At 46.0% G+C, this 13,982-nt stretch overlaps 1 protein-coding gene across 2 annotated transcripts in view; it reads left to right on the forward strand.

The window, feature by feature from the left end:
• Window positions 1–411: 411 nt before the first annotated feature.
• The window catches only part of LOC147894296 (binding protein), a 254,131-nt gene continuing 240,560 nt past the window's right edge, over window positions 412–13,982 (forward strand). For both annotated transcript variants that reach the window (XM_087384649.1, XM_087384650.1), the window contains exons 1-2: window positions 412–555; window positions 733–1,317. In XM_087384649.1, coding sequence (XP_087240775.1) covers window positions 1,190–1,317 — 128 coding nt within the window. In that variant the 5' untranslated portion in view covers window positions 412–555; window positions 733–1,189. The remainder of the gene's footprint in view (window positions 556–732; window positions 1,318–13,982) is intronic.

Raw genomic sequence — 13,982 nt, forward strand, 5'->3', positions numbered from 1 at the left:
GACAAATATACATCCTGATCTAGAGACCTTGTTTGCAAACAATCATAAAACGATTGTTGCAAAGAGTGCCTGAAGAAAGAGTAAGCTCAGAAAGTCGGGTCACAAAAAACTCTATGATTTCTATCCTTCCACAGAGTCCAAAGTGCCCAATATTGAACCCAAATAAAGAAAAAAACAAACTAATGTTGAGGGGGATGTATCCCAAACAACAAGAAGTACTTGTGAAAAGTAAAGCCACACCCCCCCCCCACACACCCCCCCCCCTCCCCTCCCACACCCACACTCTCTTGGCAGACAATGAATGAAAATGAAGATGGGTGAGGGAGAGTGACTTGAGGGAGAGTCACTTTATTCCGAAGAAAATAAGTAACAAACGCTTCAAGTCATCGTGGTCTTCTTCTTGGGGGGCTGTTTTTGTTCAAAGCTGGTTTTTCGCTGTTGAAGCTCCTGCTTCTTCTTCCTGCAGACACAATCTTCATATCCCTAATTCGCTTCGTCCATCGCTTCTTCGACGCTTCACACTCTGCAGTCTCCCCTTTTCTAGCTCTTCCTTTGGTAATTCTTCCAGATTTCCATCGCCAATATTTCTATCCTTTCATCTTTCGCAATTTGGCTTCTACACCTTTCGATCGTTTCTCCAATTCCATTCCTGTTTGCTCTTTTTTTGGTCTAGCAATCGTTTCGATCATCATCTTTACTTGATTTTGATCGCAAGCTCCATGTCTTGTGCAGCAATCTGCGCAGAACTCGTGGCATTGCTTCTCTTCGAACCCGAGCGTTGTATATTCTCTAAAAGGAACCGTTTTACTTCATTTGCACTAGAGAAAAAAAAGTAAAAGCGCTCACATGCAACGCGCCATTGGGAGCTGCTTTCTTGAATAGTCATCCCTGACCATTGCAAGATCTGACTAAGTGGCCAGGAGGCACGGGAGATCACAGGGCAGGTTGACGCCATACGGAACACTGTCATCTATTCATAAATTAAAGTGGTTTGTGTATGACAAATACACACTACCGTATGTGAACCATGTCCGAGCGTGCTTATTATATTGGTCACCTCTCTATCCGTCGAGATGATCCTTTTCATGGCTGTTTAGAGGAGCTAGAAGTGTCTGGTTCCATTTACTCCTCTGGCTTAACGAACCTGTTTCAGAATTTGCTACTCTAATATCGGCATCCCTCAGAAAGTATGAACTTGGTAAGAGGTGTAGCTGGGTTTCTCCGAAGAAGTTCCCTTGGTCAAGAAGGGGACAACTCACAGGGGCAGCACAGGGAAGTCTCAGCGATAGCTGCTCCCTGGCCTGAAGTTGAGTTCAGGTGCATCTTCATTAAGTTTCACATTGTGCGCTTGCTTTTTTCAAAAGGACTTGAGTTGCCCCGAAGTAATGTATGGAAAAGACAGAAAAAGACGAGCCTTGTACGTGAAGTGATATATGTTTGTGAACGGTGGTTATATACACGCATTAAGCATAGAATGCCAAAGGAATTGTAATCTGATACGTTGTCATCCTTGCTATGATTAAAAAAATAGAGGTGTCCTCGTACATGGGTTTAAACAGACCTTATTTATCTGCCTTTTTATAGTGCAAATGGCGCAGAAAAGCACCGCAGCGAAGGTTTTAAATGGGAACGTTAGGGAAACAGGAAATAAAACGAGGAAGGAAACTCAGCTACGACAAACGCCATATCAATAAATTCTGCAAAATCAGACATTATGCAAAGGAGGATATCATATTTGCGGTCTTATCAATATGAAAGTTGCCAAGTGACTCAAGTACATTAAGGGGTTGTGTCAGACGAGGAGATGGTAGGGAACCCCTTGAAAAGAGAGGTCATGCGAAATGCTTGAAGAAATAAAATACCGTGCTTTCATGGTGTAACACAAGCTCTATTACAGAAATAGAACAGCTGCTAACTATAAAGACTACTGCTGTCTAGAGCACATTGACTATAGCATCATATAAGGAACAAATAGACCTTGCGAATAGAAAATGGAGAATTCATATACCTTTTCGGGAGTGGTAAGCTGTACACTCAACACACACTAGCAAGGCTGGTAGGAAGTCACAAGCCTCGGCTTGGAACAAGTGTTGAAACTTTCTAGGAATCCCAACTAGGAAGTAGTAATGATGGTAGAACAGGCCCCCCCTTTTATACAAAAATTAGGGTTGGTAAAAAATGCTGTACATGTTAGAGTCATTGAGGCTAGCTTCTAACAGCCTAACGCCTGCAGCAGAATGTGCCAGGATCACCAACGCTCAAGATCACACGATAGATGATGTGTGCACACAATTCTACTCAAAGAAAGAGACACAGTCCAGAGAATGTACAGCGCCAAAATATCAGGTATAGGATCCTCCAAGATGGACTTCATATTTGCAGCCATATGCTGCTTTTCAGGGGCCTTCTGCTCCGGACCTAAGCTGCATCTCCTGCACTCCTGCATCAGCTCTAGCCTCTGCCCTATTCAGCAACTAAGCAATCCCCAATTTATGGGGCAATCTAATAGCTCACAGGCCAGCCAAAAGGCCAGCCATCTCAGCCAACCAAGTGGCCAGAAAGACCAGCTGGTCTGGCCGACCAGCTGGCAGACCTACCGACCAGCTGGCCGACCTACCGACCGGCCAGCTAGGTCTGGCCTATAAAAGGCTTCTGCCCCCACACTTCCTTTGACAGGACAGGACCTGCAGCTGCTCCTCATCTCCTCCATCTTTTGCTGCAGGCCCGCCTGCTCCATCTACCTCTCCTCTTCAGATCTGCCTTCACTGCTGCCTCCACTTCTGCCTCCTCTGCTGCCTCCTCTCCTTCCTGCCTCCTGGCTGCTCCATCCTCTCCTCCAGATCTGTCCCAACTTCTGCTGCTCTACTCAGATCTGCTCCTCTACTTCAGCTCTGTCCCTTCTGCTCCAGATCTGTCCCATCCTGCTCCAGATCTGTCCCCTTCTGCTCCTCTACTCCAGATCAGCTCCTTCTGCTCCAGATCTGTTCCATCCTACTCCAGATCTGTCCCCTTCTGCTCCTCTGCTCCAGATCAGCTCCTTCTGCCCCAGATCAGCTCCTTTTCTTCATCATGTTGCTATTCGAGATAGCCTGAAGGTTCCTTCCTCAGAGCATGCTGGTTTTCAGCCATTTCCTAGGGCAGCTCCAGCCCTTCATCATCCTCGTCATCATTGAGCTACACGGAGGACCGCGTTACGCTCCCTACGCTGTTATCTTTTCTACTGTCTCTCTACATGGAATCATCTTTCTGATTCACCTCAGCCACGGTCCTTCAGACACGACGGCTTGAGGTTCTTGTATTCAGTTTTTCATATTACCGACAGGCACTATGTTTTCTGAGTTCCGTTCTTCAGTTGTGTCGGAGTATTGTCTACTTTTTGATCACTCCACTGCAAACCCTACAGTTTCTCTATATGCCCTTCTCTCTGCACAGACATCTGAGGCTTCTCCAGCCATCTGTCCTGTCTGCGGCATCTTACAGTGGCTGCCCCAACCTGTAGAACACTTCCAAACATGCCACCTGGCTGCTGCGTGCCAGCCCTGACCGTTGTGCCAGTTTGCTGCATGGTTCTGACGAGTGGTTCTGCTCCAAACAAGCCATGGACGCTGCGCAAGCTATTTCTGCCGGTCACAGCCTTGTCTGTAGGTCCACGCCTCTATTTCCTTCAACAGTCCTTACTGCTGGTCCTGGCCACATGTGTCACCCCAGGTATGGGCCCTTCTGCCCATTGCTCAGAGCTTGTCCAGCCCTCCAATGGCAGCCTACATACACCTCCCCCATCCTGTCCTCATTTGGGGCCTCACAGGTGGGGAGGTGGCCTACAAAACTGCAACAGAACCACCCACCTGTAGCACTGCCAAACCAAGTCATGAACATCTTAAAATCTTCCAAATGCCTCTAGGTGCCATTGTTAGGTCTATCCACTGACTCACCACCTTCTAAACATCCTTGATGGTCAATAAACATCCCTGATGGTCAAATCATCTTCAAACTAACCGATGACTATCTAGCCGTCTCCCCATAAACTAGGAACAGCTTGGATTTTGAAAGTATCAAGCATTGAGGCTTGTTTAGACCTTTCATAATCTAGTACCATCTGCAACTTGAACCATTAGATGTGGGCAGTGAGATCCTTGTGTTGCTTGTCATCACCAATAATCTTTTGAGAATTTTTGGATCTACCACCAACTCTCTGTGAAACCAAGTCACTTACATGATGATATGTAACTCTTCACACAGGCTTCGCATCGAGAGCGGCAGAGCAGAGCGACTACCCAGGGAGAGGTGCATATGCACACTGTGTGACATGCAGGAGGTTGAGACAGAGGAGCATTTCATCTTCAGGTGTCTTGTTTCGAGGGCATTTCTACTGCCTCTTTTTGGCCTGTTTCCTCTCCTACCCAGACCAACGGGTGATCCCTCTTAGAGCTTTATCACGGAGTTCTTTTAGCCAGATCACATGGACCCCTGCGAGACGAGGCCTCGACATGACCGTGACCTGGAGCCTGTGACCCAATAGCTCAGACAGAGGGTTGACACATAGATCACACTTGGGGACATCCCCTCTTTGTTTAGAGTCAGAGCCCGACTGACGGGGGTCAGAGTAGCCCTGGTTAGACGCAGAGCTACGACCAGGATACGTGCCAGGACTGCACCTTTGAGTGGCCTATAGCACTCTATTACCGACTTCATGCCTCCACTGCCTCGTCCATCCTGATGTCGTATGGCTGATGATGATGAGATTGATATATAGTCGACCATCGACATGACTATGTTGTACTTAGGACTTAGTACTGCCATTCTGCATTTTTTGCATTTTGCATTTTGCATTGGTATGGATGCTTGTTTAGTAGCTCCACTACCAGAGCTCGTATATCAAGATTTTCACAGTCTCATAGACCCGTTGGTCTTCCGAAGACCTTAATAAACTTTCTTTCTTTCTCTCTCACCTCGGGTACACCGACCTTACTCTTCAGGAAAAGTAGACCATTCCGAATGTAGTGCTCTTGTAACTTCCTCCTTTGAAAAATTCATTGTTGAGAAAAAGGCCCATAAGAGAGTCATAAAGGCTTGAATAGATCTTTGTGAACCAAAGGTGATTCATACTATGAATTCTGCTCAAGGCATCAACGACCTTGTTGGTAGGTCCTTTTCTGATAACGGATCTCAAAGTCAAACTCTTGCATTGACTAGGACCACCGGGCTTTCGTGTCCCTTAGATCAATGGAGCTGCAGAAATACTTCCAAGAAGCGTTATCAAGGAAAACCACAAGAGTAGAGCCATACAAGTAATGTCTCGTGAATAATAGCAGACAACTCCTTTTCATGTTTCGGCCACTTATACTGTGGTGTGTGCAACTATGGCCCTGGCCCTCCCTATATAGCCTCAGGGAAGATTGTCCGCCAAGCAAAGCCAAGAAAAGCACACGCGTGCCAAGAAAAGCGGAAAGCAAGAAAGTGAAAAACAATCTTGCTGACCCTTGTTCCCACGGATAGCACTCCAGCCCGTATCTGCGTGCCTATCCCTAGCATGCACATGACATACTGCCCTTCCTCAAAGAGCTCACTCCTGAACTCATTGAAACTCAGAAGAAGTAGTCAACTTGCTAGAAACGATTCACTATTGGTTGAAACCAATAGACTCAAGGAAAATCCTACCAAGAGATCCAGCTGCTCAGAAACATCCGATGAGTAGTAAGTCTTGGTAAAAAAGCAACATCCCTGTCAAATGAACCAACTAGCAACTCTACTTTGACAATGCTACCAGTACCTAAGGTAGGCACATGCTACCAGTATCCAAGGTAAGCAACAACTATCAAAGTTGGGCCAAAAATATCTATCATTTGACTTGCTTGCTTTAATCTTGATGTCCTGTACACTGGGAAATCCAAAGACTCGAAAAAAATTAAAATCTACTACGTATAATCACAATAGTAGTCTCTTTCCAAAAGGAGAAAGTTCAACCAATCTGCACTTCCAAAACTCGGAAGTGAAATCCAATCTATGCTTCCAAACTCCAGAAGTGAAATCAAATCTTACTTTCCAAACCCGGAAAGTCAAAATGTCTGCTTTTCAAGCTCGGAAAGCGTAGTCGAGGGTCCTAACTCAAAGCAAATCTGACCGGTCAATCGCAAAGGAGCTTTGAGTATCAAGAACCAACATGTCAACATACATTATTATGATTTAATCTATCTCAAAAAAAAAAAGCAAAGATTTGTGTGTTCGTAGGCATAGAGTCCTAAATAAATCTGGATACTCTGGCATAACCCTGTAGCATGAGATGGATTATGGCGTCCCATACCACCATAATACACCACACACCCACGTGCTATGATTACTACAACACTAGTTTGTGAACTATAAATAGTAAATACAAATGGCCAACCAAAAACCACAAACTTCAAAAAAAATTTCGAAGAGTATAACTCAATTCGAGATTAGCGAATAGATAACATTTGTGCACTTAGAAACTTCCATGACTAGCGCCGCGCCCTAGTCGAGAAGCATCTGTCTATACCCATCAAATCTTTGGAAATGAAGCGTGTTTCCCTTAACTTTAGACCCTTTCAATCACATCCATAAGCAAGTAGGAGGTGATAAGAGTCCATGAGCGGTTGAGTACAAGTAAAGGCCGAGATGCATAGAGATCAGGTCCGAGATCACTTATGCTTACGAATAACATGGTGTTGACGCAATGATTCTAAAACAAAATCACGACATTGGATCCTGCAGCTACATACTTCTGATTCTATGGAGTCTCATAATATTTAAGAGATTCCCAAAGCTCGTTTTGCAAATTTTCCATCTTTTGAAGGACAACTTCTGGTCTTCGTGGAATAAGTCTTGAGGTGAATTCGTCCTCCAATTCCAGAAGAGAGTAATCCGAGGAAGGAGTCTTGTTATTGTGGTGGCTCTCCATCGCCATAGCTCACAAAAATTGAAACTGCAAGAGGCTTCAATTCTGCCCACCACGTGTGCAAGGAAGGGAAATCGTCCACGAGAAGATGCTGTCTGATATTCAGTTGGAGCTGAGAAGGGCAGAGATGGTAAATCGCAGGAGAGTCCCAGCAAGGGCAGTTAGTAAAATAAGGCGAAATCTGAAGGGAAAAAGGTGCAAGGAGAGAAAGATGGATTGCGAACTTCAGCAGGCAGGTGGGTCTGTACCTAACACGTGGGAAAGAGCATGTGGATGCGAAATCAACATAGACTATGCGTGGGGATGAACAACGGAGGGCAAGGAATTTAAGGCTGTTGGCTTATGCTTTTGGTTCTTGGAAAGCATGAAAAAGCTTCCAAAAAAAGCGTTAGTTGAGTTTTTTGGGGCCCCCAAAAGCGCTTGCTTTTTGTTCAAAAACGATTTCCTTGTTTGGCCAGTCAAGGCCAAAACTGAGATCCTGCTTTTGGAGGTCCAAGCATCTCAAAAGCTAGATGCCCCAAAAAAAACAACTAAAAAAAGCAAACCAGCCGTAATTGTGCATCCTTCCAGCCCTTTCTAACCCCCTCGCAAGTCTCCTTCTCCTAGCGGATGGCCTATTCAGGCCTTGGAGAACAGTTCGCAGCACCTACTCAGATCGAGATGCACCGGTTTCCATCGTTCCTGTACCAGAAGTGATGGCGAATCTAGAATTCACCCTTCCAGCACAATTCGGTCTCCTCCTTACAGGCCCAAACCAGAATTCCTAACGCCTACTGCTCTCATTGCCCAAAACCCTGGCAAATCTCATCCTAATCTTCTCTTCACCCTAAAACCAGAGTATTCTGCCGAATCCAACCCTAACTCATCCTCCCACACACAAAAACGAAATTCAATCCATTCCTGATAGACATGACTTGCAAAAAATGAATTTGCGCAAACCTGGAGGAAACTGCAAATTGGATCCATACCTGGAATTTGCCACTCCAACATACCTTGTGTCACTTCAACCATGATCGAGATCATCCACGATAGGGCAGCTCTGATACCAACTGACAAGACGATCTAACCCTATTGAAACCCTTGTCTACCATGCCAGAATCCTATGCCTTATCCTGAACTATAGACTTAGGTCGGTCTCCTGCAGTAGCACTTCCATGTGCATCTTTTCCATCTCGTTGCATATCTGCATTATCTTGCTGCTGTGCACTAATGTATTGCTGGGCACAGTAACTATTTAGACCAATGTGGTTGTGCAAGGGCTGCTTGCCATCATGCCCATTTTCTAAATGCCATAACAGCCATCTTCCTTCTGCTCTCCACTGTCATACTCCTGAATGTGTTGTGATGCAGCATCTTCTGGAGCAGCAAAAGACAGGCAGACAGGAGCAGCAGGAGTTAGTCTGCAGCTCTCCAAGCCTCTTCTCTCCTCCTGGATGAGGCACAGAAGATGCTGGTTTGCTGGTGCTTGCTGCTTCTTGGAAGGCTGCTTCAGGTGATATGAAATGAGTCCACAAGGGCCACCTTTTATAGGCCCAATGGCTTGCCCAAAAAACCGACCAGGAGAGGGGGATATGGCCGACCCAATCAGCCCCTCCCTGGCCGACTCTTGCTGCTACAAAACTGCCCCAAAGGGGCACACAAAACCAGGGCCCTTGGCCCACACTTCCATGCTAGGGCCCAGCCTTTATCTGTCCACATGCTGGCTGAAGCAAAGGGTGAGGGGAAGAGAGATAGAGAGATAGAGAGATAGATACAAGCCTCAGTGGGCTGAAGCAAAGGGTGAAGGGAAGAGAGATAGAGGGAGATTGGGAGAGAGAGTGTAGGTAGCACGTAGGAGGAAGGAGGACGTAGAGTAGATAGGATTAGATGTCACATAAAAAAGTGTTACAAGAGTGGAGGGCTTGGACTTATATAGTCCCCTCCATTATCGCCTTTAACCCTCACTAAAGCTTCCCTAAATTAACCCCCTTTCCCCCTTCATTACACCCTCCCTACCAGCCTGCTGCTGGGGTCTGGTAACCCTACCAGACAGGTCAGTCTTCTGCCCAAAGGGTGGCCTGAATGGCCCCCTATCCTGGCCCCACCTAGGCGCCTCCAAGGGCTGCCATCGCGGCACACAAACAGGTCACAAAGGGCCATGAGCAGCGCCGAATCAGCCCTGATTCGTGCCAGGCTGATGTGCTGAAACCGGCCTTCAGTTTCCTAAAGGGCAGTAGACCATAACTATCATTGCATATTCATTATTCACAGCCACATTACATCATTTCTAGCCACTTAACTTTAAACAATACCACTTAGAAACAACTTGAGAAATAATTGGATGGAGGCTAGAGTGCCCCTGCTCAATGAAACCAAGTACAAGACACTACACTGGCCCCAAACACTTGGCGCCCCTTCCAGTAATTAGGAATGAAATTTGTACATACAACAAGGGCTCACCCTTGTGCTCTGCCCCACTGGCAATTCCACTGTCCAAGCCAAACTTTGGCTACAACCTGCATTCCATCCTAGTGCACACACCAGTGCCCAAGTGCCAAGGCAAGGCTAAGACATTCACCATTGTCCATGACCAATTGTAAAGCTGTCCAAGCATTCCACAATGCATCCAACTTGCTCAACAGGTCTGGGAATCCCACAACCCACTCACCAGCCTCTCAGGGTTACCAAGTATCAACACAGATCTCAAACTGAACAAGTAACCTCAATACAGGAAGCAAATTCACACACTGCCCCTTTGACTCCAATCTGGTTACACCCTCTGTGACCGCCTGAATGGCCAAGAGGGGCCTTCCAACAACAAATGGAGCAACAACAACCTTCCAAAATGACCAAATGCAATTAAAAATGAAAGAGATAGTGACAAGAGAACTCAAACCAGCTTCAAATGACTTCAATCTAGCTCCAGATAGTTCCAAATCAGCTCTCAGAAGCTCCAACTCAATACATCCAGGGGGAGCCGATCCACAGAATAAGGGCTAGCAGGAGCAATGGGCAGCTAGGGAAGAGAGAGGAAGGGAGAGAACGGGCTGGACAGAGAGAGAGAGAGAGACAGAGAGAGAGAGAGAGAGGGAAGATCACGGGCAGGAGAAAGAGATGAACACAGCCTGCAAGATCCGCCTAGGTAAGCATGCACCTCGAACAATGTGCAGAAAACAGCCGTACATCAGCCTCGAAATCAGCACCAATCTACCTCAGGACGCGTACACCCGTACAAGCAGCCTTGGGATTCGTGCCTCTTCCGTACAGCCCGAATTGGAGAAGACTAGGAAAATCTGCCTGTACAGCCACCTTAAAGGCTCCATACAGTCCGTACGGAACCTATGGGCCAACCTTGGCAGCCTTGGGAAATGTGCCAGCCACCAATCAAGGTCCAAAATGCAGCGTAAACAGCCATACCCTTCACCTCGGGATGCATGAAAGGAGCAAGAAGATAAACCTCAAAAGAAATCCGTACCTTAGCCTTAGTTAGAAGGAGAGGAATGAAAAGCCAGGAAAAGATTTCGACACCGAAAGGTTCCAGAGGACTACGACCAGGGAGTTACTGGAGCATCTTCATCGACGTGTTGGCATTGGGCTGAGATGTGTCGGTGAGAGGGGGTGTTGGAAAGGTCACCTCCCCATCTGTAAGCCCCCATATGAGGAGAGCATGGGGGAGGGAGACCTAGGGCAGAAGATGCCCAGAGAAGAAAGAGAGAGGGGGCTGCCACATGGGCAGCACCTCACAAGAGAAGATAGTCTGGGACAGATTGCGAAGGATCTAGGACATGGAGGCGCACTGTTTGCAGAGGCGCAGATATGGCAGGGTGTGCAGGCCCAGATCTGCAGCAGGAACTGTGGGTGTTAGTGGGCAGGAGACAGGCATTTTATAGGCTGGAGATATGCCTTGAAAGGAGGGCCAAAGGGCCCTGGTTTGTGTGCCTTATAGGGCTGGACCAGCCACAGACTGGTCGGCCAGTTTGTACCAGGCTGGTCGGTTTTTACCAGCCCCCCCTGGGGCCTATATAAAGAGGCCATTCAGGCCTCATTTCAACATCATCTGGAGCAGCAATTCCACCAGCAGAAGGAGCAGCAGCAGGGCTACCTTTGGGCCTACAGTCAGGAGGAGAAAGAAGTACCTTGTGCTGCAGACTTAGCTTGCAGAAAGCTGCCCACCTAGACTGGTTTCCAGACAGCAAGGTGGAGAAGATCATTCTAGACAGAAAGTTTACTTACGCTCTAGGTGGAGCACGCGGACTCTAGTCTAGAGATAGCCAGCAGATAGGAGGAGGACTTTGTGGTAAGATCAGAGGACCACACCATTGGTGGGACTCTGGATCTGTCTCTCTTGTATTGTGTCCATAGTTGTGGACGGAAATATATTATTTGGTGGTTTCTCTATCTAGTTTGGTTCATTGTCTATTGATGAGTCTGCACACCTATTGAAGGCACATAAGTAAAGAAGTTTGTGATTCCACACCCACACCGCACACTGTGTGAGCTCCTGGGCATTATTTCCGCTGTGTGTACCCTCTGTTGGGTATTTTCTAACAAGGAAGGGGGTGGGTAGACTTGCATGAGGGATCACCACGTGGCTCCTCATTAAAGTCTAACCCTTCCAAACCAATGGAACATTAGTTTGCCCACACATTAAAGTTCTAACCCCTAAAACCAATGACAACATTGGGTTTCCTTGGGCCCAACTGTATGACCACTCTAAACCTTGCCTTGCCCCTCGCATGTAGGCCTAGTGTGTGAACCTAGGGACTTGTGGGAAGTGTCGCTTCCCTTGGGCTAGTCCCCTTAGCCAAAGCCAGTCACGGTTTGAAAATTCACGTCCCCGTGACATGTGCACAGGTCTGCTCCTCTCTTGGCACATGCCCAACACCCCTGGCGCAGCCACCAATCAGCCAGGTCTGCCCTAGAGGTGGTTGGATCCAGCACAAGACCCTGGCAGACAACCATGTGCAATTATGCATCCAACCCCCCTCCTACACTATCCTTAGGAGTCAGGGCATACCCACAACAAAGGCCCTCAATCCTACTCTACACATGGTACATCAAGAGATGCTCAACTCCAACAGAATGTTAGTTCCCTAATAGGATTGATAAGGGCTTAACTATGACTGCAAGTTTTAGGGTAAAGCTAGGATCTAGGTGGTTGTAGGGTTTAGGGACAGTCTAATCCAAGGGATGGAAACAGCCAGGGTTGACATTAGGCTAATCTAGTATTGGTTCTGGCCGAGGGTAAGGGCTTAGTTGAGGTTATCGCTCGAGCAGCGTGGATAAACTATTATAATTCTAGCCTGGCTGTAATTGCAGTTTGGTGGTCTTTTGATCCTCTTCGCCTTTACAGTCAGTGCTGTTCGTATGTAGTCTTGAAATTGCCCAAACTTTAGGTGCATCCTATATACAATGCTGTTATCAAATTACTTGAAAGAGTATTCAGCCCACATGTTCCAAATTGTTAGTATTCTGCTTGTCTGAGCTTTTCTGGTGTTATTTAAGGGTCATAACTGAGCTGGATATCAGATTTGAGTTTCGTGTTTACAGAAACTTTCCAACTGCTGTAAGAACATTTTTATAAAATTGCTTTAATTGAGTAAAACACCCCTAATAAGTATAAGAGTGCATCTTTAGAGCGTATGGCATGGTCTGTACCCTTCGTCGGGTGTTAGTCAGAATGTCTTAGTTGATAGTCCATGGGGTCAGCTCTTATTGTGGGTAATTATAACTCAGCGAGGTATTTCCATGGATTTTGTGGTAGGCTCCCATCGGTAAGAATCCTTTGGTCGAGCCCTTCTTCTCCACCTCTTTCTTTGCACATGTCATTTCTTCTTTGCACTTGTGTGTGACAACACAGGCAACATGCGAGCAAACGATAACGTTCAAGCACTGCCACCTTCAAAAATATGATCACTCTCTCTTTCCGTCCCTTGTTCGTTAAGCGTAGAAGGATCAATGATCATGAGTTTTGCATCCTTGCCCATTACGGCCCCATGGTTTAGCCATTTGCAAATTGGCGCTATGGCAGCCACCGGGGGCCTATGGTCTCCAGTTGTTCACCACCGCATCTTTTGCCCTAAAAAACTATTCATAGCAATAGTAGCAGGGAGAGATGAATCGCCCCGCCCATCATCGTGCATATGTGTCACCAAGAATTGAATCCAATTGAGAGGGCACCTTTGCCCCCTCTTGTTGTTGCAGATTACAAGCACTATCACCCCTTGTTGCAATTCACAACTGCTACCGTCCTCACTATCTAAATACTAGATGTGTCTATTTCCCTTAGAAGTCACCCCTCTCCCTTTCATTGTTCTTTTGTTTGTCTTACAAAAGATCTAACTTGTGAGATGGGATATGCCTTAAAGAGGTATTTTAAACCCACACCGTGAAGTGAGGATCTTGGGCATCGTCTTCTCTTTTACTAGATGTAAACAAGTGTCTTTCCTTGGCCCCATGCAACCACACTTGCTTTTTGCAACACAAAGAGGTATTTGTCACAGTCCTCTAAATCTTTTAGTTTTTACTTGAATTGGCCCTTTTTATGGTCTTAAGAACAACAAAAAATCTAAATTTGTATGATTGGACATATTCTAGTCTTACAAAGGTATACATTGTATGGTCCTCTGGCCAGAAGAGGTTGATACAAAGCTCAGCTTAGTGTTCTCCATTTTATATCTTAATATATTTGTGCATCAACATTTAGAGCAAGAGATGCTATGATGAAATTGGTTCTGTTGCTATTTTTCTCATTTTTAACTCTGTGTTCACCTTCTCTAAAATGATAGAGACTTGATGGAGTTTTTTGTTGTGTGAATATGTCGGTTTTACATGTTTTTTATGTGCATCATGTGCAATCAGTTAGAATTGATGATGGGGTTGTAAGGTCTTTTTGCATTCAAATTTTTTTGACTGACTTTCATTAAGCTGAGGCTACACAAGCTTTTGTTAAGATTGGAAAGAGATTAAGCCCTTAAACTTTATAGCTAGCAGGTATGAAATGAGGCTTTTTAAATTTATGAGAACAATAGGGAGTGATGAAGGTCATGTAAGTGATTTAACAAATTGGAGTTTTTCTCTCATGTTT

The sequence above is a fragment of the Dipteris shenzhenensis genome, chromosome 14 (assembly GCF_047967505.1).
Source record: "Dipteris shenzhenensis isolate YYH24624 ecotype China chromosome 14, Dip_SZ_1.0, whole genome shotgun sequence".
In the NCBI taxonomy this organism is placed as follows: domain Eukaryota; kingdom Viridiplantae; phylum Streptophyta; class Polypodiopsida; order Gleicheniales; family Dipteridaceae; genus Dipteris; species Dipteris shenzhenensis.